At 49.7% G+C, this 24080-nt stretch overlaps 11 protein-coding genes across 11 annotated transcripts; 4 read left to right on the top strand and 7 right to left on the bottom strand.

The window, feature by feature from the left end:
• BP01DRAFT_308754 (uncharacterized protein) lies at positions 1-390 on the top strand (the record flags this gene model as incomplete). Its single annotated transcript, XM_025572356.1, has 1 exon — positions 1-390. A coding segment is annotated over one exon (390 nt), but the record flags the coding sequence as incomplete, so codon positions are not given.
• Positions 391-921: 531 nt separating this feature from the next.
• Positions 922-3077, bottom strand: BP01DRAFT_396032 (uncharacterized protein; the record flags this gene model as incomplete). The annotated part of the gene is made up of 1 exon (XM_025578447.1): positions 922-3077. The coding sequence occupies exon 1, from the start codon at positions 3010-3012 to the stop codon at positions 922-924; it is 2091 nt and encodes a 696-aa protein (XP_025426245.1). The 5' UTR covers positions 3013-3077.
• A 1352-nt stretch (positions 3078-4429) lies between these two features.
• BP01DRAFT_410923 (uncharacterized protein) lies at positions 4430-4870 on the bottom strand (the record flags this gene model as incomplete). The annotated part of the gene is made up of 1 exon (XM_025578888.1): positions 4430-4870. A coding segment is annotated over one exon (291 nt), but the record flags the coding sequence as incomplete, so codon positions are not given.
• Positions 4871-5873: 1003 nt separating this feature from the next.
• Positions 5874-8574, top strand: BP01DRAFT_378015 (uncharacterized protein; the record flags this gene model as incomplete). The annotated part of the gene is made up of 9 exons (XM_025577028.1): positions 5874-5903; positions 6148-6235; positions 7312-7476; positions 7527-7609; positions 7697-7797; positions 7841-8107; positions 8144-8202; positions 8311-8486; positions 8554-8574. 9 exons carry the CDS (start codon positions 5874-5876, stop codon positions 8572-8574), a joined length of 990 nt encoding a protein of 329 aa, XP_025426243.1.
• Positions 8575-8715: 141 nt separating this feature from the next.
• Positions 8716-9096, bottom strand: BP01DRAFT_370065 (uncharacterized protein; the record flags this gene model as incomplete). Its single annotated transcript, XM_025576582.1, has 1 exon — positions 8716-9096. The coding sequence occupies one exon, from the start codon at positions 9094-9096 to the stop codon at positions 8716-8718; it is 381 nt and encodes a 126-aa protein (XP_025426242.1).
• Positions 9097-9799: 703 nt separating this feature from the next.
• Positions 9800-11800, bottom strand: BP01DRAFT_351779 (transient receptor potential ion channel family protein; the record flags this gene model as incomplete). Its single annotated transcript, XM_025573853.1, has 2 exons — positions 9800-11364; positions 11431-11800. 2 exons carry the CDS (start codon positions 11798-11800, stop codon positions 9800-9802), a joined length of 1935 nt encoding a protein of 644 aa, XP_025426241.1.
• An 871-nt stretch (positions 11801-12671) lies between these two features.
• On the top strand, positions 12672-13732 carry BP01DRAFT_378013 (RTA1-domain-containing protein; the record flags this gene model as incomplete). The annotated part of the gene is made up of 4 exons (XM_025577027.1): positions 12672-12734; positions 13001-13051; positions 13172-13218; positions 13303-13732. The coding sequence occupies 4 exons, from the start codon at positions 12672-12674 to the stop codon at positions 13730-13732; spliced, it is 591 nt and encodes a 196-aa protein (XP_025426240.1).
• An 824-nt stretch (positions 13733-14556) lies between these two features.
• On the bottom strand, positions 14557-16415 carry BP01DRAFT_361440 (diacylglycerol/polyprenol kinase family protein). The gene has a single exon (XM_025576153.1). It carries the CDS (start codon positions 16064-16066, stop codon positions 14903-14905), a length of 1164 nt encoding a protein of 387 aa, XP_025426239.1. The 5' UTR covers positions 16067-16415; the 3' UTR covers positions 14557-14902.
• A 193-nt stretch (positions 16416-16608) lies between these two features.
• On the top strand, positions 16609-18806 carry spb4 (ATP-dependent RNA helicase SPB4). The gene is made up of 3 exons (XM_025578446.1): positions 16609-16958; positions 17022-17531; positions 17593-18806. The coding sequence occupies exons 1-3, from the start codon at positions 16669-16671 to the stop codon at positions 18722-18724; spliced, it is 1932 nt and encodes a 643-aa protein (XP_025426238.1). The 5' UTR covers positions 16609-16668; the 3' UTR covers positions 18725-18806.
• Positions 18807-18941: 135 nt separating this feature from the next.
• BP01DRAFT_387525 (uncharacterized protein) lies at positions 18942-20015 on the bottom strand (the record flags this gene model as incomplete). The annotated part of the gene is made up of 1 exon (XM_025577745.1): positions 18942-20015. The coding sequence occupies one exon, from the start codon at positions 20013-20015 to the stop codon at positions 18942-18944; it is 1074 nt and encodes a 357-aa protein (XP_025426237.1).
• A 552-nt stretch (positions 20016-20567) lies between these two features.
• BP01DRAFT_361438 (uncharacterized protein) lies at positions 20568-22694 on the bottom strand. Its single transcript, XM_025576152.1, has 3 exons — positions 21924-22694; positions 21620-21785; positions 20568-21550 (listed from the first exon to the last, which is right to left on the bottom strand). The coding sequence occupies exons 1-3, from the start codon at positions 22669-22671 to the stop codon at positions 21028-21030; spliced, it is 1437 nt and encodes a 478-aa protein (XP_025426236.1). The 5' UTR covers positions 22672-22694; the 3' UTR covers positions 20568-21027.
• Between the last annotated feature and the right edge of the window lie 1386 nt (positions 22695-24080).

Here is a 24080-nt window from a genome sequence, read left to right as displayed (position 1 = left end):
GCACCCGCTGATCAAACTTACTGGGGGCTAACCTTTGTTTCGCTTTTGGTTATGCCCTGGGGCATGGATATGTCATTTCCTGCGGCGACGATTATTCTTTCTGATGCGGTTGGCAGTCGCCATCAAGGAGTTGCCGCATCTTTCGTCACCACTATAGTCAACTATAGTATATCGCTAGGACTTGGATTTGCCGGTACCGTCGAGGTTCATGTCAACAATGGCGCTTTAAACCCTCAGGACACTCTAAATGGGTATCGCGGTGCTTACTATATGGGTATCGGCTTGGGTGGCCTTGGGGTTGCGGTCAGCTTAACATATCTAGCAAAGTCCTTTGGCGGATTGATATATAGGCAGGGGCGAGAAAAAGGCCACGAGGTATCGACGGTTTAGCAACGCGATGTCCGTTTGCGATAGAATTTGCTACGCAATCCTATCAGACGACCAGATTAGTTAATGAAATGTAATTATCAATATCAAGTAAAGTCACGTTATAGAGGAATTGAATATAGAACGATAACAACTTAGAAGCATGAATGTTTCTATTTCGATGGGTACTGCGAGCTACACCTGGGGCTTTCAGCAGTGAGATAAAAATCTTTGAGCATCCAAACGTTGAGTTCAGCACTTGACTTTTGGAATATATGTTTCACGAGACATGGGGAACGATCTATCATCAAAGTAGAGAGGCCACAAGACGGCAACTTTCGCATTTAAAAATTAGAAAGCTGCGATGCATCGTTTCTAATTTCTAAGAAATATCATACGCATAATGTAGATAGTCAAAAACAGCACTTGAATTAAAAGAGATCAGCGAGCGAGAAAACATTGTACAGCCGATGGAGACTAATAGAGAGAGGCAGGGAGCGAAAGATATGTACAAAGCGCGTGGTAGCAAGGAGGGATGAGAGGCGTATTGCCAGACTATTCAATAGGAAGTCCCCCAGGGCCTGGTTCATAAGAAAGCCACGGTACGCTTTGGGTTTGTCCAACTCCAGGTTTCTCCCAATCAGCCACGCCATTGGGAAAGATACTGTTCAATCGTTGAAGTTCCACCTCGGAGAATGTTATTCCTATATAATCCGCTGGATTTATCGGCTTGAGCTGCGGCTTTGCTATGAGCATGGCCTTCAGATTGTTACAAGCAGCCACAGTCCTGGGGTCTCCATAAACGGGATAGGTGCTGTTCATAACTTCCAGATCACCAATCGGAGTTCCATCTGGAGTCCAGAGTCCATCCGTGAGTTTCGAGGGTCTATTCTTTCTGATCTTCTCCGCCAAAGCAATGTCCGTGGAGTCTTTGTAAACAGAAGAAAGCCAGCTGTCCATCAGCACAAAGGCCGCTTCCGGGGGACCTTGCACGGTTTTGAAGCCCGGGCACATCCATATAGCCTGATTTTCAGCATGCCCCTGACTTCGGGTCAGGCCCGTTCTTGAAACCCAGGTATGAAACTGGGTATGGCTTCTGATAGGGTCTTCTTGCTCTGGACAACGAAGATCTAAGATAGCGACCTCATCTAGATGGCTAAAATCGTTGATCAGTCCACTTCGATGAAGACGTTCCAGTGCTATCGGGCTAGCCACAGTTCGAGAGGGTATGAAGTTGGCGTCGATATCGACCCCGCCTACTTTTTCGTTGAGGTCCAAGAACTGCTCCACGCTAATTTTGTGATCGAGGAGCGCGTTCAGACCATACTGTATACCTTCATTGTCCCAGGGAAGGTTTGCAAATCCTCTGTTGATCTTGACCTCCTGAGGGACCCATTCTGAAGGCGAACGTCTGCCGAGGTAATTTACATGGTAATCTTGAAGGGTGCCCCGTGCGCCAGCCGGGTTACTTTGTGGGTTGTATGTGAGATCAGGCTCTAACCCAGTTCCTTGAGTTGGATCCACACCGCCGGTCTTCTCAGAGCCAAAGACTGTATTCCAGAATTGCATGATATCGTGATCTTGATGCCCGTCGACTGCAAGGCGCGCCTTAGGGTCTGTCCATAGAGCGGGAGATGTTTTGGTCCAGTAATGCTCCAAAAGCTTGGATTCAATAGAAATCCCAGGAACATACCAGCTGGAATGAACACTAGAAAGAGGCATGATCCCTTGGAACAAACCAGGGTACTGGTTGGCAATCATCTGCTGCATGATGGAAGCTCCGGATGGCCCGGAGGCGAAGGTGTACAGGATTTCTCCGTAGTGCACCATGACATGCTGCTTGAGCATCAAAATGGACTCGGCGGCGCGGATAGAGTCGGAGTTAGTGTTTGATTGCATTTGTGTCGAGCGAGCAACCATGAATCCGCGTCGAAGCGCCATGTCCTGGAATACCGTATACTTCAACTCCGGAGTCAATCCAGTCTGAAGCACCGACTGGCTATATTTTTGGTTCCAGCCTCCAAACGCGACAATGTAAAGCTTTCGGTTCCATCCCTTCTGTGGATTGATCGCAGTCCATGGTTCTCGGGGATCGCATAGGGTAGTAAGCTCCCACACTCCTCTGTTTGCAGTTCCCTTCTCGTGCCGGATAATGTAAGGAACCGTAATCCCTGCATCGGTCGTAGTATGGGCTAGCTGCTCTGGTTTGGGAGGGCTGCTTGGGTCGTAAGGCAGAAAATCAGAGGCTTCAGTGTCCATATAGTAGTATCTGGTGACTGTCGGAGCGTTGCAGTGTTCATCCACGGCAGGTCCTAGGCCATTTTCCTCGGTGGTACATATCCACGGCTGGATATGAGGCCCGCTGAAGACTGGGCCTTGGATAGGAAAGCCCCGGACAACACAAGTCGCTTCATTACCGGTGTCTGTTGCAAGAAGCTTGTTATATCCAACAGTAAACCCTGTCAACACACCCTTCCACTTAGACGTATCTCCATCCACAGGTTGCAAGCTATCGCTTTCGTCGCAGTCGTTGAGCTTCAGTGTTGGACGATGGCCCTTAGCGCCTGACACCAGTACAACGGCTTTGTTACCGGTCACGATCCCGTGGATCGCAGATGTCACGCTGATATTCAACTTGGTCGCCATATCTTGCACTATGCGTTGATTCAAATTTGGGGGACTGAATTTGTAAAGAAGATTTGTTATAACCGCGAACGTTCAAACTTTGATGAAGTTCTCGGGGTCTTATGCATGCCCAGCGGTATTTCTACACCTTATGAAACAGCAAGTGTAAGGACCGGCAATGCTAAATGATTTAGTCTTCCAGATAGCACCGATAAATCCGAGATGTGTCGATCATTTGCTGCGATCACCATAACGCCATCTAGCGGGGATTGTGCAGATCTTTCCTTGATCAGCTGAAACCCGGAGATCGACTCTGGATAACGGCAACTGAATAAACATCACCATGCATAACAAGATAATGACGTTTGATACTTGCATTATAATATGCATTAACTAATTATCATCCATCTCAAGGCCTATTACTCAAGATACAAACAATCAAGATATTGTATCAGGGGTATATAGATATGACGCCATTACAATCACCCAGGCGGCGAAGCACATACAGAGTGGATCAGAAATATTCTCCGCCACTGCTTCACACACGTTAGACACGTACCCGTCGCTGAAACTTTCTGTATAGTTCGGTTTGATAGTTTGCGTAGAGTACCGAGTACACTAGATGAGGACTTCGCTGAAATGGGCCTAAGCCTAAGGTGTGAATGGAACATGGAACCGCATTCATTGAATGTAACATATTTTGCAGCCATATGCCTTCGCGTTTGACCTGCTGGCAGCTGCTCTTTCCTAGCTTCCGCTGAGATCTGGTCATTAAGATCCAAAAGCGTCAGAATATCCATTTCGTTCATAGTAGTCACAAAGTTAGCGATTCCTCTGACCCATTATTCCAGCCGGATATGCCCGGCTGGAATATCGGCACATCGGCCTTTGGTAGCCCGAGAACTGTGGATCAATGAAGACCCGGCAGATGCCGTTGATTGTTCAATGTAAATCTAGTTTAATTACAGTTTTATTTTCAGTCCCAAAATTTGGGAGATAAATATTTATCTTTGTTTTCATTATTTTTGTCTTGATGAGAGTCTTTATCCTTGTACTTATCTGTATCCTCATCCTTACTCTGTATTGTATGCCTTTTATTATCTGAACTATCTATGAGTTCTTCTTCTTCTGCTGAACTGATGATGGATCCTCTTCTGTAATTTCATTCATATTAAGCCTGATCTGTGTATTCGAACCCGTACTAGTGGTACTGCCTGTTACGGGATGGATAGATTGTGCTAATCGAAACGTGCTTTTGAACAAGAAGAAATAGCTGAAGAGCTATTTCTGTCTGTTCGAACGAAATACTTTTACTCCGTATATATTGTTGTTACGGGACAGACCCGCAACACTTGCTGCGCGTGACTGCAGCCCCTTCATCTTCCCACCGGACCTCTGCAACCTCTCTGGTCTCTAACTATTCCTTCTTATTCGTACGGCATGCTTCAGTTAGAACCAATCTGAGTCCATCCCATGAAATACTGTATAGGTTTGTCCAATATGTACTAGGCGACTGATCACTTGCATAAAGATCGCCTGTGAGGTCGATTGGGGAAAAAGGTGGATATTATAGTACTGTGGATCCTTGTTATAACGAACCTTGGCATAACAAAATCCTCGATATAGCGAACACCCCGCCCTCGAATTCTACGACATTCGCGCCTCCACCATAATAGGCGATCAGCATCGGGAGCACAAAGCAGCCAGAGAGTGCAATAACACCGTAATATCTCTGCTGGTAAATGACCACGGGGCCCGTTTTAAGATCAGCAATACTAACGACACCCCAGGTGTACAGGGTATATCCAATTATCCAGCCTATATACGTATAGAAGAAGCCTTTGCGAGCAGCATAGATATCTCTATCTATATTAAGATACCATTAGTGGACACAGTAGTTTATTGTCCACCAGACAGTTGACCATTGAAGTTGCAAGGCGCCGAAGAAGACAAGAAAGATTCGGAGAGAGAAGAAGACTTTGTAGTTACTAGAGATCTAGAAACAATATTACCCTGTAAAATAAAGATTAGTTGCTACTAACAACCCGTCAAACTGGTACATACCAGTCGTAAATACTGATACTACCAGTCCAGTAAAGGATAAAGATCAGCAGGGCCGTGTTGCTACTCAAGGATACAAGAGGGATGTACCACACGAGAACTACGGGAACGGCTAGATAAGCAATGAGATGCAACAGATTCTCATAGTAGTACCAAAAAGATGCCCACAGGTACCGGCCTAGCAAGCTGAGTAGTGATTGCAGTAGTCATAGCGATTACAGCAGAGCAGATTAGACATAGGGGCAGGAAAGGGAGCTGGGTTTGTACTGGAGCCAGTACCGGATTGCAAAAGCATAACAGATTCTCGGCTAGAACTGATGCTAGGATATTCTGTTAGAGATACTTCATCAAGTACAAGAGACAGATGACGTAAGGGATGATAAAATAATCACCCTTCAGATAGTATATTTGTATTCAAGGAATACTAGCAGTGTAGAAAGCAGTCGTGAGAGTATAAAGATCTATTCAGAGAAAATAGCTTCGGGCTTAACCATTCCAGGACCCCAAGCACTTACTCCATTCAAGATATAGGAGTACTACAATGGCAAGTCTGTACTATTAACAGGAGGCACTGGTTTTCTTGGAACAGCAACCATTCATCGCCTACTAAGGAGCAATCACAATTCAGTTTCACACGTGTATTTGGTATATAGGGGCGGACTTAAGTAAGTTCAGGTTCCCTTCCGAAATCACATTACTGATCGGAGCTTTAAAAGGAAAACACGCGCTAAATAGCAGCCATGGCTTCCACCAAAGAGATTATACGAATATGTGATTCCTCCCATCTGAATATCTTTAAAGAAGACATTCTAGAACCATACATGGGCCTCTCGGACTTGGAGTTAGAAACAGTAAAACGCAAAGTCAATATCGTGATTCACTGTACTTCTCCCATCAACCTTGCAAGAACCGTGCGCCGCCTATCCCATGCAATTATTAGGGCCAGCGAAATGATAAAAAAGCTTATACTAATATCTCATAAACTTGACTGATTTGTCTATATATCTTCAGCCTTTGCGAATGCGCACATGATGGCAGTAAGCACTGATGAAGATATAAAAATCAATAAGACCTTTTATAAACTCTCTCAACAAGCTCATGACCCACGCAAAGAGTAGATCAAGATCTAAGCCACAGAAGCAAACAAAGCATATAATACAGAAAATTTTCCTTAGGCTTATAGGTACGCCAAGCACCTTACAGAACGCCTACTTATGCGGGAATTCAGCACTAAGAGATTGCTTATTGTGCGACCTTCGATCATCGGACCCGCACAACAATTACCATTCCCAGGCTTCCGCGTACCCATGTCATCGCCGTTCACAGTTGTTGCTGCCGCGCTCTGTCTTGTCCCTCAGAGGAATTTCCACATTGCGACGCGAAGCAAGGAACCAGAAATAGCAGTGCATAGTAACAGTACCCGTTGATGTGATTTGATATGATTGCTGATCGGGCCCTTGCTCACTTGGCTGCAGGCACAGCAGGGTGTATTCACGCCGTGAGTGACATGCGAGCTCGCTTTGGATTACTGGAGCTGTGGTCAGCAATAATGAATATGTAGAGGATCCCTTACATACTACAGCCTATCTGGATAGAAGGTAGCTGAGATTCGCATTGCCAACATCCTCTATCACAATTATACAAGATATTTAGAACTTCAGTTGCCTTTACAGAGACCAAGACAGTGAATATAAGCAAGAGGCTTAGCAAACAAAACCCAAGCGCGGGGGGTTGCAGCTTTTTACAGGAGTCAATATGCCAAAACATATCATTGCGCAATCCAAGTTTATCCAATATACATTAGATCAAATCGTCCACGGAAGTTTGTTAGTATATTTGCTTTTGTGGATATTCTATTAGCAATTCAGGACTGACCGACGTTTCAGGTTATAACTCTTTCAATTGTATTTTGGTAGCACAGCAGTACACAAATATTGAACATTGAACTCTGGTTCAAGAAAGAAATACAAGGGATGCTTTCCACTTAGACTAGAACAAATACCAAAATACCATGCTGCCCCCCTTAGAGGACATGTACAGACAACAACAAGTTTTAGACAGCGAGATACACCACTTTCTTCGCAGTCTCAGTATCAATTTATTACCTGCTAAATGAACATATCAATATCAACTAGAGCCTTCTCTTTAGATTATAATAGATTATACGGTATAACGAGAAGAGACCTTCCTGCCTTCACCTCATTTATGAAGCAAAGTGCTCCAGAGCTCCAGCACCAGCAAAAGCCATGCAGCACTTAGCCTCAAAGGCAACATTTCTAGCAACGACCAACTGGCTCAACGTCATTTTCATCATTATAATTCCTACTATAGGTTTCTGGAAAGCGCGCAGTGTGCCTCTCCACACACCTACAGCTCTCTGGACTGTCGTATACTATTTCTGTACTGGGTTCGGGATCTCAGCAGGTGCGGGCTCAGAATGTTCTTTTTTTTACCATTCTAATCAATAAACCTAGGATACCACCGTCTCTGGTCCCATTCGTCTTATACCGCGTCACGGCCACTCAAGCTATTCCTGGCTCTCTATGGCAGAGGGGCAGTCGAGGACTCAATCCAATGACGGACGCGCGATCACCGCGCGCACCACCACTATACAGACACAGACAAAGACCCTTACTCAATAAAGCGTGAATTTATATGGGCTCACATGGGGTGGATGATCAAGAAGCAGGACCCCGAAACTATCAGACGCGTCTCGATATCCAACCGGATAAAGATCCGATTGTGGTGTGGCAGCACCGGAATTATCTACTCATTGCGACTGTCATAGGACTTACATTTCCCACTGCATCGCTGGGCTTGGATGGGGGGATTGGAAGGGCGGTTTGATTTATGCTGGTTTTGTACGGCTATTCGTCGTGCAGCAGTTAACATTCTGCATTAACTCGATTGCCCATTGGATAAGAGAGCAAACATATGATAATACGCGGACGCCGAGGAATAATACTTTCGCGGCCTTGATCACGTTGGGGGAGGGCTGGCATAATTTTCACCACGAGTTTCCGAGCGATTATCATTGTGCAGTGCAATGGTATCAGTATGATCCGACGAAATAGGTGATAAATCTGTGGAGATCCCTTGGCCTCGCGGGCAACCTGCAAAGACTCCACTCGAATGAAATTGAGAAAGGTTGTATTCAACAACGGCAAAAGAAGCTGGACCGGGAGTATAAATTGGTGCACTGGGGAGTTCCTCTGCAATAGCTACCGGTGTGGAAGTGGGAGGAGTATGTCGAGCGAGTAAAGCAGGGGAAGAGGGCGCTTACTGTTATCGCAGGCGTGGTGCATGATGTTACTGAGTTTATTGAGCACCATCCTGGAGGACCGATAATGATCAGAGGCGGGATTGGGAAGAATGCCACTGCAATGTTCAACGGCGGAGTCTATGGCCGGAGTCGGAACTGGGTGCTGGATGAGGTTGAAAACTCCACAGGTTATGTACTAGGTTGTTTTTTTTTTTGTATACTTTTGTGTTAGTGTCCAGCACCGCGGTGCCGTTGGGTAGCGACCGTCGTCAAGGCTAATCTCTGTTGTACCCACTTAGCAAGTGCCCGCCGTGAGAGAGCTAAAAATTGCGGAGGTGTTGGTGTTTTCCTGAAGCTCTAGTCCAGTCCCAGGCGCGGTGATAACGTCCACCATCCGCTGCTCAAACAAGGTAGCCGCCTTGCAGTCCCCAGCAGTATGCAGGTGGGGGGAGACCTCGAAGATCGTTTTTTTGCGAGGTATCAGGCCCGAGTACGCCGGTCGAAGTCAGTCCATGGGTCATATAGGCATGGATAGTCACAACGCCCTCGGCAGTAGGCATATACAAGCCCTGGTAGTAGCGGGTAATACCATTACTAGCGATATTAGAAGTAAAGAACACCAGTCGAGATTTATCCTGGGTCAAATCTCCTGCGTTCAGGTCCTCGTAGGCATGAATTTGACCCTCGTCGCATGATTCGAGGATGGTCCAAGTCTCATTGAATTGCATGGTGGACCAGAGACCGATCTCAGCCTGTGCAAACCAACGGTAAAACATAGTCATCGTGGCTAAGTATTAGATGGTGGCTGAAGGTATGAGACCAGACAGAATTCGATTGGAAACCAGAGAAGAGGGATGTGGGAATGTTCTTAAAGAGATTTGGTTTGGTAGATACAGTATGACTGGATAGGATGGTTCGGTTGAAGGTTGCGATACCGAGAGAATGAATAACGGCATATAGCTGTCACAAGCGGAACCTTTATTACAGACCTTCAATGCATGACGTGGGTGCAAGCAAATTTGAGTCTTACTTCCCTTGTCTTCCATATATACTATTCACACCTCTTGCCGGGTTCGGATGACTGTGAATCTGTTGTTGTTCCCGAGTAGGCCTGGTCCTCTACTAGAATTCTTCTCTTATTGAGATCCCATACTTCAGACCCTATCAAATCCCGTCCAGTGCCCTCGTGCTGCACCTTAGACGGCTATCCTTGACTAAGGTTACTACTATCTAGCTGCCTATATTCACCATTGCCTCTATTCCCAATGTGTCTACGCTATCCCAGGTAGCATGGACAGCCACAAAGCAAATTCCCAGCTACCTGAACATTGAACGAGACGGATCAAAGCATAGTAGATTGTAAGTCTAGGCTTGGTAGTCAATGGGTGTCTATAACCGAGTCCTGAGAGTAATTGGGAAGTATGAAAGTTGGGTACGCTGATTTCCTATCCTAGTGGAATATTGCAGGACATGTATCCAGTGATTTCAATTATGCAACTCGTCTAATTCGTGATGCATTGGCGGGGTTGAACATTGATGGTCACAAGGCATCGCCCTTTCCCGAGCGGTGGTGCTTGGATCTATGAGCTCTCTTGGAGGTGAAGAACGTAAATTTAGGAACGATTCGCGAATGTCGCCGACGCTCTGGTACTGGGTTTTAGGCTCCTTTGAACGGATGGCGTTGAACCATGAAATTAGCAGACAAACCACAAGCACTAGCATGTAGATGGCATTGTACAAGCAGAATATCACACCAACAACACTAGCCGCCATTGGTGAGCCTTTGAAGATACCCGAGAAGATGAGGATGCAGATGGAGTTCAAAAATTGGATGATCGCTACTGCGATGGCGCGACAATTCATGCTTCGTTCTCGGCAAGGGCGAGCCCAGATCACGAGACCCATCATGACGGCATTGATAACCACGAGGATAATAGACTGTGCGACTGGAGCAGACTGACTAACAGCAATAGTAAGCCCGCCCACGAAGATGTAGAGTTGTTGTATGGCAAAGAAGTAGTATCGGTCGGCTGTATAGAACATGTGGATTAATCGCACATTCTTTGCGTCAATGAGTCCCAAAGATAGAGTGTACGCTGCGGTCAGGCCTGATTTCCGACCACTCTGGACGTAGAAGATTGTTCTCACTGCAACCCACCCAAGGCATACGATGATCCCGACGCCCCAGGTTATAGCCAAAACCAGTATTCCGGCGGAATCAACTTGCGTGAGCTCCCAAAAGGTAAATAGGGTAATCGAGGGAAGAGCAATGGTTAGAAATATAAGGCACAGGTCTCTGCTACTGTTCAGCAAGCGCATAGGTGCCGACTCAAGCCAGCGCGGTAGGTTGTTCTTGTTAGACCTTCTCAGGATCGCATGCCCCAGTCTAGCTGCCGCCAGCCCCACAAGGAGAATAAAAGCAACAAACATGAATGAGAAATATGCCGTCATGAATACATTGGTGGACTCAATGCCAGCTCGATAGGCTATTCGAGAAATGCCTTGCACTGTGTTTTCGTTATTTTTTGACACATCCGAACCCGTTCTTCGGAGAAGACTCCTGCCTGAACTGAGCACATCATTGGAGAACCCCCGCTTTTTCACAATCACTGAAATGCTTTTCGAGTCCTCCACGACCGTAGACGGAGTACCTCCCGTTGCACGTAAGTACCAGCGACAGAACGACTGAACAAATCTGGTCCGTACAATTCCAATAGTCCACTGGAACATTTGTGTCCAGGACTGTGCAATAGGCGGTAGTCTGACTGAGCAGAGGCCGAACGTTGCTTGCAACTGCATAAATTCCAACAAAGTCAGTGACGCGATGGACAAGTGCGGGGCGGAATGAAGACGGCCTCCGATGATGGCAATAGCGGAGCCCACCAAGCCCAGCCCAGTCATAACCGCAAGAACCCACGAAACAGCCACTTGATTAACCGTGTGCTCGTTGGACAGATCGGCTGATAGACAGGCTATAGACTTTTGAGCCGAGTCACTGTAAATATATACGAGGATTGTGGAATCAAGGTCCGGAACAGTGTAGCCAATATCTTGCTTACACTCGTGGTGAGTTTGGGAAATTCAGACATGGATTAAGGAATGATCATATCACTCACCTGGGATCAAGGACATGATAGATGAAAGGTTCAAACTCGCCTGGGGTATGTTAATTGCGCCAGATGCAAGTGGACAGAGGCTTGCTAGGCCCAGATCGCAAAGGCTGATCGTGTCATTGAGAATCTGGTATCCGTACACTAAAAGCACCACATCTGCCGTGACATTGCCTGATATGTCGAGATATCCAGTAAAAGCGATGTCGAGGGTTCCAGACCGTGTCAATCTGGCATCGAAGTAGGTCACGCTGATGGCTGTGTTGACCCCACAGTTTACCAAAGCAGACGTTGAAATGGATTCACCAGCAAGAATAACTCGAAAGAAAGATGTAATGAGCAACAAGCCAGATGACGATCGAGATAGTGCACGCATCCTTAGACGTTCTGGTGTTCAGAGGATGTAGAGAAGGTGATGCGGGTCGAAGTAAGAATCATATTAGGCGGGAAGGCGAGTGTTTTGTCTGAAGACTGATTTTGACGATAGTGTTAGCCTTGGATAGTGCCTGCGACGTGTAGTCCGTAGCATGCATGCTATTTCCGGACCTCGCTAGTCGCTCTCGGCTGAATTTCATTGAATACAGTGGTGCATAACTGATCTCAAGATGCATGACACCATTTCTTTTTGAGCAATCAAAGGATGTTCAGTAATTGTGCCGAACATTACTAGGGAGACCTGTCCATCTGTATGGCTCCCGGACTGACATAGGCCTCGCCTAAAGAGATCACAATGCTGCATAGATAGGCTCGGGCCTGGGCCTTTCCGTACTGAAACAGCTCGCCTGTTACAGTGGATCGAATGAAATACTAAAACCAGGCACCCGCATTGGCGGAATGCTGCCACGGCCTCATTCAGGGACCCACGGGTAGACAACGTGGGGAGAGAAAAGGATCCTCAAGTAGCGGGGGTCGGACTGTCGGAAACTCGGAGCCCCGATGCTCCGATGTAGTTTAGATTTCGTGTATACGGAGACTGGCCCGGAACAACTAGTGGTTGAAAAAGGTTATCCACCCGCTTACATGGGCAGCTCTCATTCTGTATGCGTTTTAAGCGGATTGCGACAACTCAGTTAGCTTCAGCATGGCATAAATTTGCTAGGCCAATCTGAGTGCCAGTGGTATAATGAGGCGGAATCCTAAAGCCAAGCTTGTGTATATATGGACGCTCTATACAATATGTTCGCCGTTTCTTATAAGAGTAGCCAATCAACATCCTTGAGCCATTCAGTATATTCCCTTCTTGCATCATGACGCTCAAAGTCAAGTATATGGGAGAGTACAACTACGTACCTTCCGTTGCCGCCGCGTCCGTATTGGCCGTCCTCTTCGCAGCAACGACATTTTACCACAACTTCTAACTGTATCGAACAACTTGGACCTGGTTCTTTTATTGCCTTCACCATTCGGGGCTACTGTAAGTATGCATGATCATTTGTGTTCCCCGGAGCGGTCGCTGACACAATAACTGGGAAATGGATAGTTGAAGTGGCGGGATACATTGCGGTCAGTTGCCATTTCTCATGCTTTCATCTCACATGCATTCCATGTGATTGAATCATAATGTTGCGAGGCATAGAGAGCTATCTCAGGTAGCCAATACCCCGACTACAAGCTGGGCCCAATCGCCGTTCAGACGATCCTCATCCTCATCGCGCCCTCCCTCTTCGCCGCCAGCATCTACATGACCCTCGGCCGCATCATCATCATAACCGAGGGCGAGCAATTCTGCTTCGTTCGACGCTCCTAGCTGACCAAGATTTTTGTCTTGGGAGACATCATAGCCTTCCTCACCCAGTCCCGAGGTACTTATGTCCTCGACTCCCTTCATTCCATGAGAACAAAATCACTAACCCATACGCAAAATTCCCCAACCAACAGGCGCCGTACCCTCGTCCAACAAACTGCCAGCAGTTTCTCCACCGGCGAGACGGTCATTGAAATCGGCCTGATCATCCAGGTCATCTTCTTCGGTCTCTTCATCCTGATCAGCGTACTCTTCCACGTCCGACTCGTCAAATCCGGGTTTGCGGAGCGGTACACGAGACATGTGCCGTGGAGGCGACATATGCACGCGCTCTACATCGGCAGCGTCTTTATCTTCATCAGGTGTAGCTTCCGTCTGATTGAATATGACCAGGGGACGACGGGTACATTGCTGCAGCACGAATACTGGGTCTATATCTTTGATGCGGCCATGATGTTGATCGTTATGGCGGTGTTCAGTTGGATTTATCCGGTGGAGGTCACGGAGCTTTTGAGAGTGTTTTACGGACCGGATTCGGGGACAGAGTTCCCGTTGCATGGGTGATCAATCTCTGAATTCGATTAAGGAAGGGGCGAGATGTTGCGTCTCAGTGACGGTTTGTGGACTAGTAGTAGAGTGAACAAACATCATGGGTATACTGTATAAGTGCTAAACTAGCAGGTCGGACTTTCGAAATTATGACGCTTCTCGTGACAGTCTTGAGTGTGAGAAATGATTCCATCATGTCGCTATTGGTACGTACATTCGATCAGGAATTGGTTGGAAAAACATCCAGTTTACAGAGTTCTCGTGTCCTCGAGGCGTGATGATCGTACTGTACAATCATTAGAGTTATTACGATTAATAGTCATTATGTTTCCAACCATACTAGTAACGATATATATACCTGGAATAACTGGTCTAGTAGATTATGAGCATACAGACTTACTCGTAACGGACTGCAATTTCTGTATAAACCTTGAAGAAACTAAATCTACTAGACTTAAAAGTTGCCAACAGTTGCCGAAGGTTGCTGAAGGTTGCCAATAACGAGGCATGCTATGCTACAGGACCCCATCCACTACTGTGGCGTTATAAGAAGAGTCGGTTGACATAAAAACCATTTATACTATCGATCTTGGACGATACCAATGTGGTTAATGGGGCTATTGTGGACGACTTCAAGTTCATAGTAAATCTCGGAGCTTACACATTACAACTAGTAATGTATGGTTGTCTCGGGCAGAGATTGGGCTAGGATATATTTTGCAAAGATCTAGTCGTGCTTTGCCGTGACTCCGGGCCTGATGAATGCACCCGCAGAACATATTGCGAGCCTTGCACCAACCAGATAGGATAATCAACAGAAATATGATGAGAATTATGTATTAAGAGGTTGATGAATATGGATTTGAGGTATCACAAAGTCCAAGATCTATCCATCACGAAGCAGTCCAATCCATATCGGTCAGTTCTTGTTCCATGGCTGCTATGTTCATGGGTGAAATTACTGCTGGAATGGAACATAGGAGAATAATAAGAGTATGTAGGGTATTTAGCGAGGTGTGATGATAAGAACAGCAGGTAAAGATGCGTAGATATCTGCGCATCATAAGAACAGGGGAACGGAGGGTCATGGAGTGGGAGACTCTCACGAATATAGTAAGAATAGTAAACAGGGAAGGAGTAATACAGCCAACGCCAAATGGACTGGGAACTTGAAATCTAATTGTCTTAACCGAACATCTTCAGGAAGCCCCACAGGCCAACACCGCTAAGAACAGGAATTGTCAAGTTGTCATCCCAGCCAAACAAGTCAATGAACTCGCTGCCAGCTGCCACCAGACCCGAGACAACGCTCATAACTCCGAGCGCCAGGGGGCCCGACAGTACGGCACTGGAAGTGTCTGCAGTCCAGCCGAGGAGATTCTTGACAGGACCAGGTATTAGATTAAGGCGTCCGGTGTACATGAAAGAGCCCTCGGGATCGTTGGGAAAGGTTCCGATATAGGGGACGAAAAAGCCCCAGAACGCGGCAGCAGTGATGACACCGACAAGCCAGGCACTCAGTGTTCCCGCCAAGCTCTTGCCTTTGCGGAGCTGAGGGGTATGTCGGCCATAGAGACGGCCGAAAGTAGAGGCAGCAGTGTCACACCAGCTAAGTAGCAGCACGCTCATGACACCAACATCCTTCGGAAGGAAGCGCAAGACGGCATATGCGCCCAGCAGGTACCAGATAACACCATTGTACCCGGAAACCTCTGTCTCGCGCATCAGTGCGCCCACACAGCGAATGTAAAGCTTGTTGACTGTCTCCGAACGATGACGGATGATATCAACAGAAGCTATCGGAACGAGAGCGCCAAAAAGCCACGGAGTGATTTGAAGCGGCTGGATGCCTCGGGTATACAGGTGTAGCGTGAGGAAGCCAATGGAGACGTGTAAAAGCTTGCGCGGGATTTCATGTCGGTGAATGAAGCTGCGATATCGACTGTGAAGAGGGATAAGTCCGAGAGGAGAGGGTGACCGAGAAATGGTATCCCAAGCCCCACCGGGCTTGATTAATGGCGACAAATACCCATTGTTCGGTGTGGTGTGACCGTTTGTAGTGGATGACTTGGCTTTGCCAGCAGTCGGTAATTTAGGATTAGACTTGCGCTTGCGTTTCCGTGCTGATTCAGGGCTGGGAGGGCTCCGCGAACGAGCCCGAGAGCGCTTCAAAGTCGCATCCGCGTCGTCATTAAGGTCCTCCTTCACGTCCCCCAGTCGTTGTCGACGCGCAGCAGAGCGAGTGGTGGGTCCAAAATAGTCTCGCGAGCTCGACCTCGGATCTGACGGGGTGGGTGAAGGGGAGATCACACGAGGAGTCTCCGGAATGGCATCATGATTTGTAGACATTTCGATCGCGGGTATGACGAAAGGCGGAAGAGCGGGCTTGAGGATGACTCCGCAAAGGGGTCGTGGAGTTATCTTAGCGAAGAGGGCAATAGGAAAGCCCAGTGTAGGGGGACTGAGCGCTTTTAACGACGCAATGATGGGCAGACCAAGTGACGACTAGGTGCAACGATGATGAGGACATGTGGCTTGTGGCAGCCAGCGTCGATTCCAGTTTGTATGTACAGTACCGAGTAGACACACCGTTACGCATCACGTTTCAAAGTTTCAGTGAAGGGTTGACATGATACTCGTGAACCGAAGAGAAAGCACTGCGGCGAAAGGAGAGCAACTAGGAGTGAGCGAGGAAGAGTGATAGATGGGAAAATATCCAGAACACTCGTTCAGCTTCGATTTCAGCCTTGGACCTATTGGCTTCCGCTGATTCCGCGGGCGGTCACGTGTAAGTACGGCAGAATCCCATCCACCGCCTCCGGTATCTAATCGATAAGGGAAAAAAATGGAGGGTTGAATTCGAAGAGAAAAAGATCGATAACGGTTGTGAGGTGCTCAGTCAATCTTTGAATCTGCTTGGGCAAGTTTGCGCGTCAGGTGGTTAATACAGCATGGCTCCTAAACCTCCTCCAGGCACATCTGCTAGAGCGTGGGACGCAGTGACGCCCCCACTGTCGGAATGGGTGCTCGATGCCGTCTCCTCCATGGGCTTCACGCGCATGACCCCCGTCCAGGCCTCAGCCATTCCTCTGTTTATGGCGCATAAAGATGTTGTGGTGGAGGCAGTCACTGGCAGTGGAAAGACCTTATCATTTTTGATACCGGTTGTCGAAAAACTTCTGCGCTTGGAAGAGCCTCTTAAGAAACACCATGTCGGAGCAATCATTATTTCTCCCACCCGGTAGGTCCTCGCATTGCATGGGTCTGAGGCATACGATATCATGTAGGCTAATCATCTGCGCAGAGAACTTGCCACTCAGATTTACAATGTCCTGACCTCGTTGCTGGCCTTCCACCCTCCGTCTGCCGCCGTGCTCAATCCCGCCGAAGACGCCGATGCGCCTCCTCCCAAACACCTCTCCTCCGCCCTCAAGGTCGTCCCACAGCTTCTGCTTGGTGGTTCAACAACACCTGCGGAGGACTTGAGCACGTTCTTGAAGCGGTCCCCGAATGTATTGGTTTCGACCCCTGGGCGGTTGCTGGAGCTCCTCTCTTCACCCCACGTACATTGCCCTCAGTCCTCATTCGAGATGCTCGTCATGGACGAGGCCGACAGACTCTTGGATTTGGGATTCAAGGACACACTCCAGAACATCCTGCGCCGACTACCCAAGCAACGACGTACCGGCTTGTTTAGTGCCAGTATCAGTGAAGCTGTCGACCAGATTGTCCGAGTTGGTCTGCGCAACCCGGTCAAGGTCATGGTCAAAGTGAAGGGCACCTCGGGAGCCCAGGACAAACGCACACCAGCCAGGTCAGTCGCATCAATCACAAACTCTGTGACCTTCCACGTCGTCTCTAACCTGATGAATTAGCTTACAAATGACCTATCTCACTACCCCGCCCGCGCACAAATTCGCCGTACTCCCCGCTCTCCTCCGCTCGGTCGAACCCACCCCTCAGAAAACCATCTTCTTCGTCTCCACCTGTTCCGGAGTCGATTATCTCGCTGGCATCCTACCATTGATCCTCGGTGATGACTTTCAACTGATCCCCCTCCATGGGAAACATCAAGCCAATGTCCGCGAAAAGAACTTCAACCGCTTCCTCAACTGCCACACGCCCGCCATCCTTCTGACCACCGACGTTGCATCCCGAGGACTGGACATCCCCTCCGTCGACCTTGTCGTTCAGATCGACCCTCCCTCCGACCCGAAAACCTTCATCCACCGCTGTGGTCGTGCAGGACGCGCCGGTCGTAAGGGTCTGAGCGTGGTCCTGCTCCACCCCGGCCGCGAAGAAGACTATGTCTCCTTCCTTGATGTCCGCAAAACGCCTGTCGTTCCGTACCCGAAGCCTCTCGCCGTCTCCGATGCCGACGCTGCTGCAGCCACCAAGCGGGCCCGCAAAGCCGTGCTAGCAGACCGGGCCCTCCATGACCGGGGCCAAAAAGCCTTCGTCAGCTGGCTCCGAAGCTACAGCAAGCACCAAGCCAGCAGTATCTTCCGTGTGGCCGACGTCGAATGGGAGGCGCTCGGTAAGGCGTGGGCCTTGCTGAAGCTGCCCAAGATGCCCGAGCTGCGGTCCTTCACCGGCGATCGGACGCTGGGCGTCACACTGGACTGGGACAACTTCACTTACAAGGATAAGCAGCGGGAGAAGCGCCGCAAGGAAGAAATTCAGGAGCGAGCTGAGCAGCTCGCTGCCAACGAAGGGGATGGATCCTCCAACAAACGCCCGGCCACCGACAGCGCCGCCTGGAGCAAGAACCTCGAAACGCGGAACAAGAAGCAGAAGCGTAGAGAAGTGAAGCAGGCGCGGGCGCACCATAAGCAGTGGGAGAAGATGACCAAGGAAGAGCGACAGAAGGCTCGGGAGACCGAGCAGATGGTAGAGCAGCTCCGTCTGAAGAACGAAGAGGAACGCCAGCTGCGGCGCGCAGCCAAGGCAGCCGAGGGCAAGGGTCATGCGACTGCGGAGGACGAGGAGTTTGAGGGGTTTGATTGAGCTGCTATCTATCATACAGTGTGTTTTTTTTTCTCCCGTCATAAATTCTGATACCATGTCTTCTACCACCACTATAGATCTGATGCCCAATAGATGACCAAACAGCTTTATTGCCTATTTCTACGGTTTCTCTCGTACTAATCGCACAAGTTGCACATGGCCTCATAAACCACAGCGCCCCGTTTCCCCTACTACTGCGCAAGGAGGTAGGTTGAACTCACTGCTGTTCACACTGTGGTCCGTATGGATAATATCGGGGCATTCCCTGAGGCTCCGGGTCTGGCCCCCATGGCGGCCGCCGCCATCCCGGCCTCAGGTTTACCTGGAATATCTGCAGCCCTGGTTCCTCGCGTCGTCTAGATGCCATCCGCTGTAGCTCGCATGCTCGCCGTTCGTCCTGATATTGTTGCCACGGCTCCATCTGGCGCCACGCCGCCGCCGCTTCCTGCTCCGCAAGCCATGTTGATGCTTGCTCTCGCTGCATCCTCCGCAGGTCCGCCTCGTGAATGAATTGGCGCTGAAACTCCTGCTGATTTTGCTGCCCTTCCTGAAACATCCGCTGGATCCCCAGCAGCACCTCCTCACGCTGCTGTTGCTGCTGTTGCTGCTGCTGTTGCTGTTGCTGCTGGGGAGTCCTGGATCTTGCTCGTGCCTCCTGCTCCCGCTGCATCCTCACTCGTTGTTGTTCCTCATGTTCCCGCTGTACCCTCGCTTGCTTCTCCTGCTCGCTTTTAACCCTTCGCTGCCGCTCCCGCTCCATCTTCGCCCGTCGCGCCCGCTCCTCCTCCTCCTGCTGAGCTGCTATCTGCTTCGGCAGCATCCCCCTCGCCTCCTGGAACTGATACAAAAACCACTTCTCCTGCAACACCTGGCCTTCCCACTTCCGGCGCTTCTCCTGTCCCTGGCGCCACTTCCGCTTCGCCCGCTCGTCATTGCCCAATTCAGCGGGGTAGCAGTTCAGATCGAAAACCCGCTGCTGGGTAAGCGGGTTGGCCCAGGAGACACGCGGAGCGGGCGCGGCGGGAGGACGGTTGCGTACAGGTTGGTAGGCCAATGAACGCTGGGGCTGGGGGGTGGGCTGGGTTGCCGCAGTAGGGACACACTTCTTGCCATGATTCTGCGCAGTGGGATTTGCCTGGCGCTGATGTTGCAGAGGCTGAGGCTGAAGCTGAGGTTGCTTGGAAGAGCCGAAGCGCCGGTTGTTGGTGTCAACGACGGCAAACTTACTGGCGTGCAGGCAGCCGTCGCGATCAAACCCACAAAGAGGGCAGAGGGTTATGGATGAAGACATGATGGATCTCTTCTGGTGTTAGCTTGCTTGGTTCTCTGGCTACGAAGGTCAAGGTCATAGAATACGACTGTCAGTTATTACTAAGTCTTTGAACCGGTGATGATTCAGGCGTTGGAGATGGGGAAGTTGATGAAGATCAGGAATTGACTCATCGCCAGGACTTGGAAAGACTGAAGAGGGAGAGCCTGAGGAGGCTGAGATTTACAGGCTTTTAGTATCCAATAACAGCTATTGTAGAGGTAACGCGAAGTGGCCCTCAGGCAGGCAGCAACCTGGAAGCAGCGCCCCTTCGAGACCGGGGGCTACTTTTAAGTATCTTTCTTCTCTCCCGGGGCTTTGAGTAATTCCCCTTCTCCTCCCGGGGGTTTTAGATAATCTCTCTCTTCTTCTAGGGATTTTAGATATCTTTTTTCTCTTCTGTAAGCTCTAGATAATCTCCTCCTTTTCTGTCGGAGACTTTCTTGCAACCAGAAACCAGAAAATTAGCCACAAGGACGTGAAAATTCTTGAAAGAGTGGTCAGGGTACTTTTGTATAAGAGGAACCAACGAAAATCAATTCCTTTGCTTGTGTATGTGTGAATAATAAAACGCTAGTGCAACTCGATACACGCAAAGCGGTTTGGAAAAACAGACAACACCGAGAATGCTTTGCAAATTAAATCAAACAAAAAAAAAAGCGATGGTATCACAAACTCCTTGAACAATTCAAAGCCGAGGAACATTCCACCATGATGAAGATAGCCACAGTCTTGCGGCAAAGAAGATTGCGGTAAAGAAGATATGATCAACGACGTGATAAGCCTGACAGCAATGCCAACGAGGTAGCCACAATCTTGTGGCAAAGAAGATATGATCAACGACGTGTAATTAGCCTGACAACCATTCAAATGCAGATATCGACCGTACTGATCTGACTGTAATTTGGCCATAATGATATTGACCAGGACTTATGAGTGAAGACGATTGTAATACCCAGAGCCATGGACATGAGGAACGACAACCTAAAGAAGTCTATGTGAGTGTAGCGTGCGAGGAAACGGTTTCCATTTCGCGTCTGAACGCCTCCAAACCGGGAGTCCAAATGTTATCGTAAGCGTGGTCAACCACTGAAGGATCCCACAACTCGTTAGCGATGCGGACTGCCTCGGTACTGAAGCCCATGGCTTCGTAGTTCTCGGCATCCGGCCAGACGAGCTCGGAGAGGTCTCCTGTAGGACAGTTCTCGTAAAGCCACTGAGCATCACGGGCAAACTGATCATCACCAAAGTCTTCGGCGTCGGATGCACCCTCGAAATCGAGAGCGGGAACAGGTGCGAAAGCGGGGACGGATGCGGGGGCGGGGACCAATGCGGAAATAGCGTCAGGAGTAGCAGCAATGGTCGAGGGGGTGGAATAGCGGCTCGCAGTGCGAAGTCCACTTGGCGTCTTGGGTTTGTACTTCTCCGCTTGCAAGCGAACCCTAGCAAGAGCTTCATCTTCAACCTTGGCTGGAGTCGAAGGAGGAACGATAGCTTGTTTTTCTTCCAGAGGCGTGCTAGTAGAAGATAGATTAGCGGGCCATTGCCTCATTGGACGAACTGCAATTGAACATGGATTAACATACATCTCAGTAGCGTCAGGCTGCGACGGAGTCTCAGTTTGTTCGGCAGTCTGTGCGTCGGGCACAGCATCAGGGGCGGAAGCACTGGGCTCCGAAGGGTCGTCCGAATAGGGAGTCTCGAATGTACCGGTGCGGTTGGGAACAAAGCCTGGTGTGGTAGCCTCATCGTCTGAAGCTTCCGAGGATGTGTCAGAATAAGGAGTCTCAAAGGTACCATCGCGGTTGGGAACGAAGCCGGATGCGGGAGCATCATCGGCTTCTTCTGAATTTTCAGATTCAGTATCAGAGTAGGGGGTCTCAAAGGTACCATCACGATTGGGAACGAAGCCTGGGCGACTTCGAGGATCCGGGTAAACGGTGGGCTGCTTGGCCTGGGGGTTCGGGGTGGGAGCCACTGTTGGAATTGAGTTACTGGACTCGGGAGAAATATCCATGCCGATGAAGTGCTCTCCAGTGTACGGGTCGGTGGCACGGGGCTTCATCCTAAGCTTGGATGGAGTGTCCTGGGGGCTCGCATCAAATCGGACTCTCTTCGACAATGGGCGCTCGGAACGAAGGATACTGCGGACAGCAGACTTTCCTTTCTCATCCTCTCTTTGGGGTTCGGTTGCTGGCGCAAGTTCTTCGTCTTCGTCGTCTCCTTCATCGTCAATGTCAGAATTGTAACCGAAATAGTCCGGGTGTAGACCGTAGCTACATCCAGGTGGGTTAGGGATCACATCAGGGGAAGGGGCCCGCTTGCGCTTTTTCCGCATCGGGGTGGAGGTACTGGCCGCTTCCTGGGCGGTGCTGCGGCCTCGGGGCACACTGGCTTCGGTTCTGAGCGCGGCAGAATCCTCGGGAGTCGGTGTATCGGCTGGAGACTCGGGAGCTGCGGTTGGAGCCTTGGGTGTGGTCTTGAGGGCAGACTTGAGGCTAGATTTAGGCTTGGGTGGTGTATCATCAATGTATTGAGACCAGTCCATAGGAGCCGGGAACAAGGAGTAGGAGAGGTCGGGCGAGCGCTCTTGTGCCGGTTCCTTGCTCGCTGGAGTAGGAGACACTGTTTTGTCCATCGGAGCAGGCGCGCTTGGCTGTGTACGATTGACAGGTGCAGTCGATGGTGCTGCGAGCCCTGAAAAGCATCAGTAAAGGAGAAGATACAAAGCGATGATAAGAAGTATACCTTGGTTTTCATTCCTGTCAGGGGTACGCCCAAAAGTGGGAATAAAACGCGAGAGTCGGCGGGGAACAGAATCCAGCAGCCCGCGAATCCTCCAGCCGCTCGCAGGTCGATCTGGAGTGGTCGGTTGCTGTGCATGTTCCTGTGAGCTTCGCTCCTGGTGCGACTCGTTATCCTCGAAAATTGGAAACGGTTCAGTTGAGAGATCTTCTCCTGGCACCGGAAGCTTATCGGAAGCGAGACGGTCAGCGTCTTCCTGGGCAAGATACTGAGAGACGCGGAGACTGGTTCGATAGATACGACCCTGAGATTCAGCATTACGGCGGCGAAGTCTCTCAGAAAACGGGGTGACATTGGCCGTCACTCGGCGAGGCAAGGGCGTTGCATAAGAGAACGGCGTGCTCCCGGGCATACCAAGGTTGCGTCGTTTGTTGGCAGCGGGGGTGATTGGCCCTGCCTCATTGTTGATATCTTCGTCGTCGTCTTCGTTCGTTGGGCGACGTCGTTTCCTGTCTGTATTGTTTATCAGCCCCGTATTCTCGGGGGAGTTCTCATGCCCCAGACCACTCGGAGTTCCAACGAGCCCCTGTTCAATGGAATCTGTGGCGAGACCGCTGTCCTCAACCGCGCCGGTATTCTCTTCAGGCATCTTCGAGGCTGATTTTTCCGGCGTCTCTTTAGGAACTGGGCCCACCACAGGAGACTCCGAGGCAGCCCTTGGTTCCACGAGGGTCTGAACGGGGGTCTGAACGGGGGTCTGAACGGGGGTCTGAACGGGGGTCTGAACGGGGGTCTGAACTGGGGTTGAAATGGGGGTTTGAATGAGGGTTTGGTTGGGGGGTTGGACCGGGGTCTGGTGGTCTTCTCCTATGGAGTTGCGAGCTCGCTTTGTGGGCGGCATATCTTCGCTTGATTGGGGCTTTCTCTTTCGAGACTCACTTTTCTCCTCTTTGGGCTCCTGGGTAATCTCGGTGCTTCCGCTTTCCTGGGGAGCTACTTCCGCTTGGGATGCGGTGGATTCGGCTTTCTCATTCTCTTCACCCTGAGGCTGTTCGGTCTCATCGGATCCGGATTGATCGCTTTGAAGCGTGTTCTTGCGCGCTGTGCGCTTTCTGGTGGTTGTCTTCTTTCGAGACTGAGACTTGGTAGTAGCCTTTTGTGTCTTAGTGGTGGTTGTTTTCTTCGGGGCGCGCGTTGTCTTCGGCTGAGCGGCGGGTTGTTCTTGAGTTCCTGTGGGTTGCTGCGAGCTGCTCCTGGTCTGTCTGGCCGGGCGAGCAACATTGTGGTCGTCTAGAGAGACGA

The sequence above is a fragment of the Aspergillus saccharolyticus genome (assembly GCF_003184585.1).
Source record: "Aspergillus saccharolyticus JOP 1030-1 unplaced genomic scaffold BP01scaffold_75, whole genome shotgun sequence".
NCBI lineage: Eukaryota > Fungi > Ascomycota > Eurotiomycetes > Eurotiales > Aspergillaceae > Aspergillus > Aspergillus saccharolyticus.
The sequence above is the reverse complement of the archived record's forward strand: the minus strand, read 5'-3'. Positions and strand labels throughout refer to the sequence as shown.

What these genes read in the sequence shown, in the direction of transcription:
- BP01DRAFT_361440 (XM_025576153.1), bottom strand. Translation starts at nt 16,066, where the DNA reads ATGTCTACAAATCATGATGCCATTCCGGAGACTCCTCGTGTGATCTCC.
- spb4 (XM_025578446.1), top strand. Translation starts at nt 16,669, where the DNA reads ATGGCTCCTAAACCTCCTCCAGGCACATCTGCTAGAGCGTGGGACGCA. An exon ending in ATCATTATTTCTCCCACCCG is followed by an intron (nt 16,959 to 17,021) that starts GTAGGTCCTCGC and finishes TCATCTGCGCAG; the next exon opens with AGAACTTGCCACTCAGATTT. An exon ending in GACAAACGCACACCAGCCAG is followed by an intron (nt 17,532 to 17,592) that starts GTCAGTCGCATC and finishes CTGATGAATTAG; the next exon opens with CTTACAAATGACCTATCTCA.
- BP01DRAFT_361438 (XM_025576152.1), bottom strand. Translation starts at nt 22,671, where the DNA reads ATGGACAAAACAGTGTCTCCTACTCCAGCGAGCAAGGAACCGGCACAA. An exon ending in CTTCGTTCCCAATCGTGATG is followed by an intron (nt 21,786 to 21,923) that starts GTACCTTTGAGA and finishes CGGAAGCTTCAG; the next exon opens with ACGATGAGGCTACCACACCA. An exon ending in CAGCCTGACGCTACTGAGAT is followed by an intron (nt 21,551 to 21,619) that starts GTATGTTAATCC and finishes ATCTTCTACTAG; the next exon opens with CACGCCTCTGGAAGAAAAAC.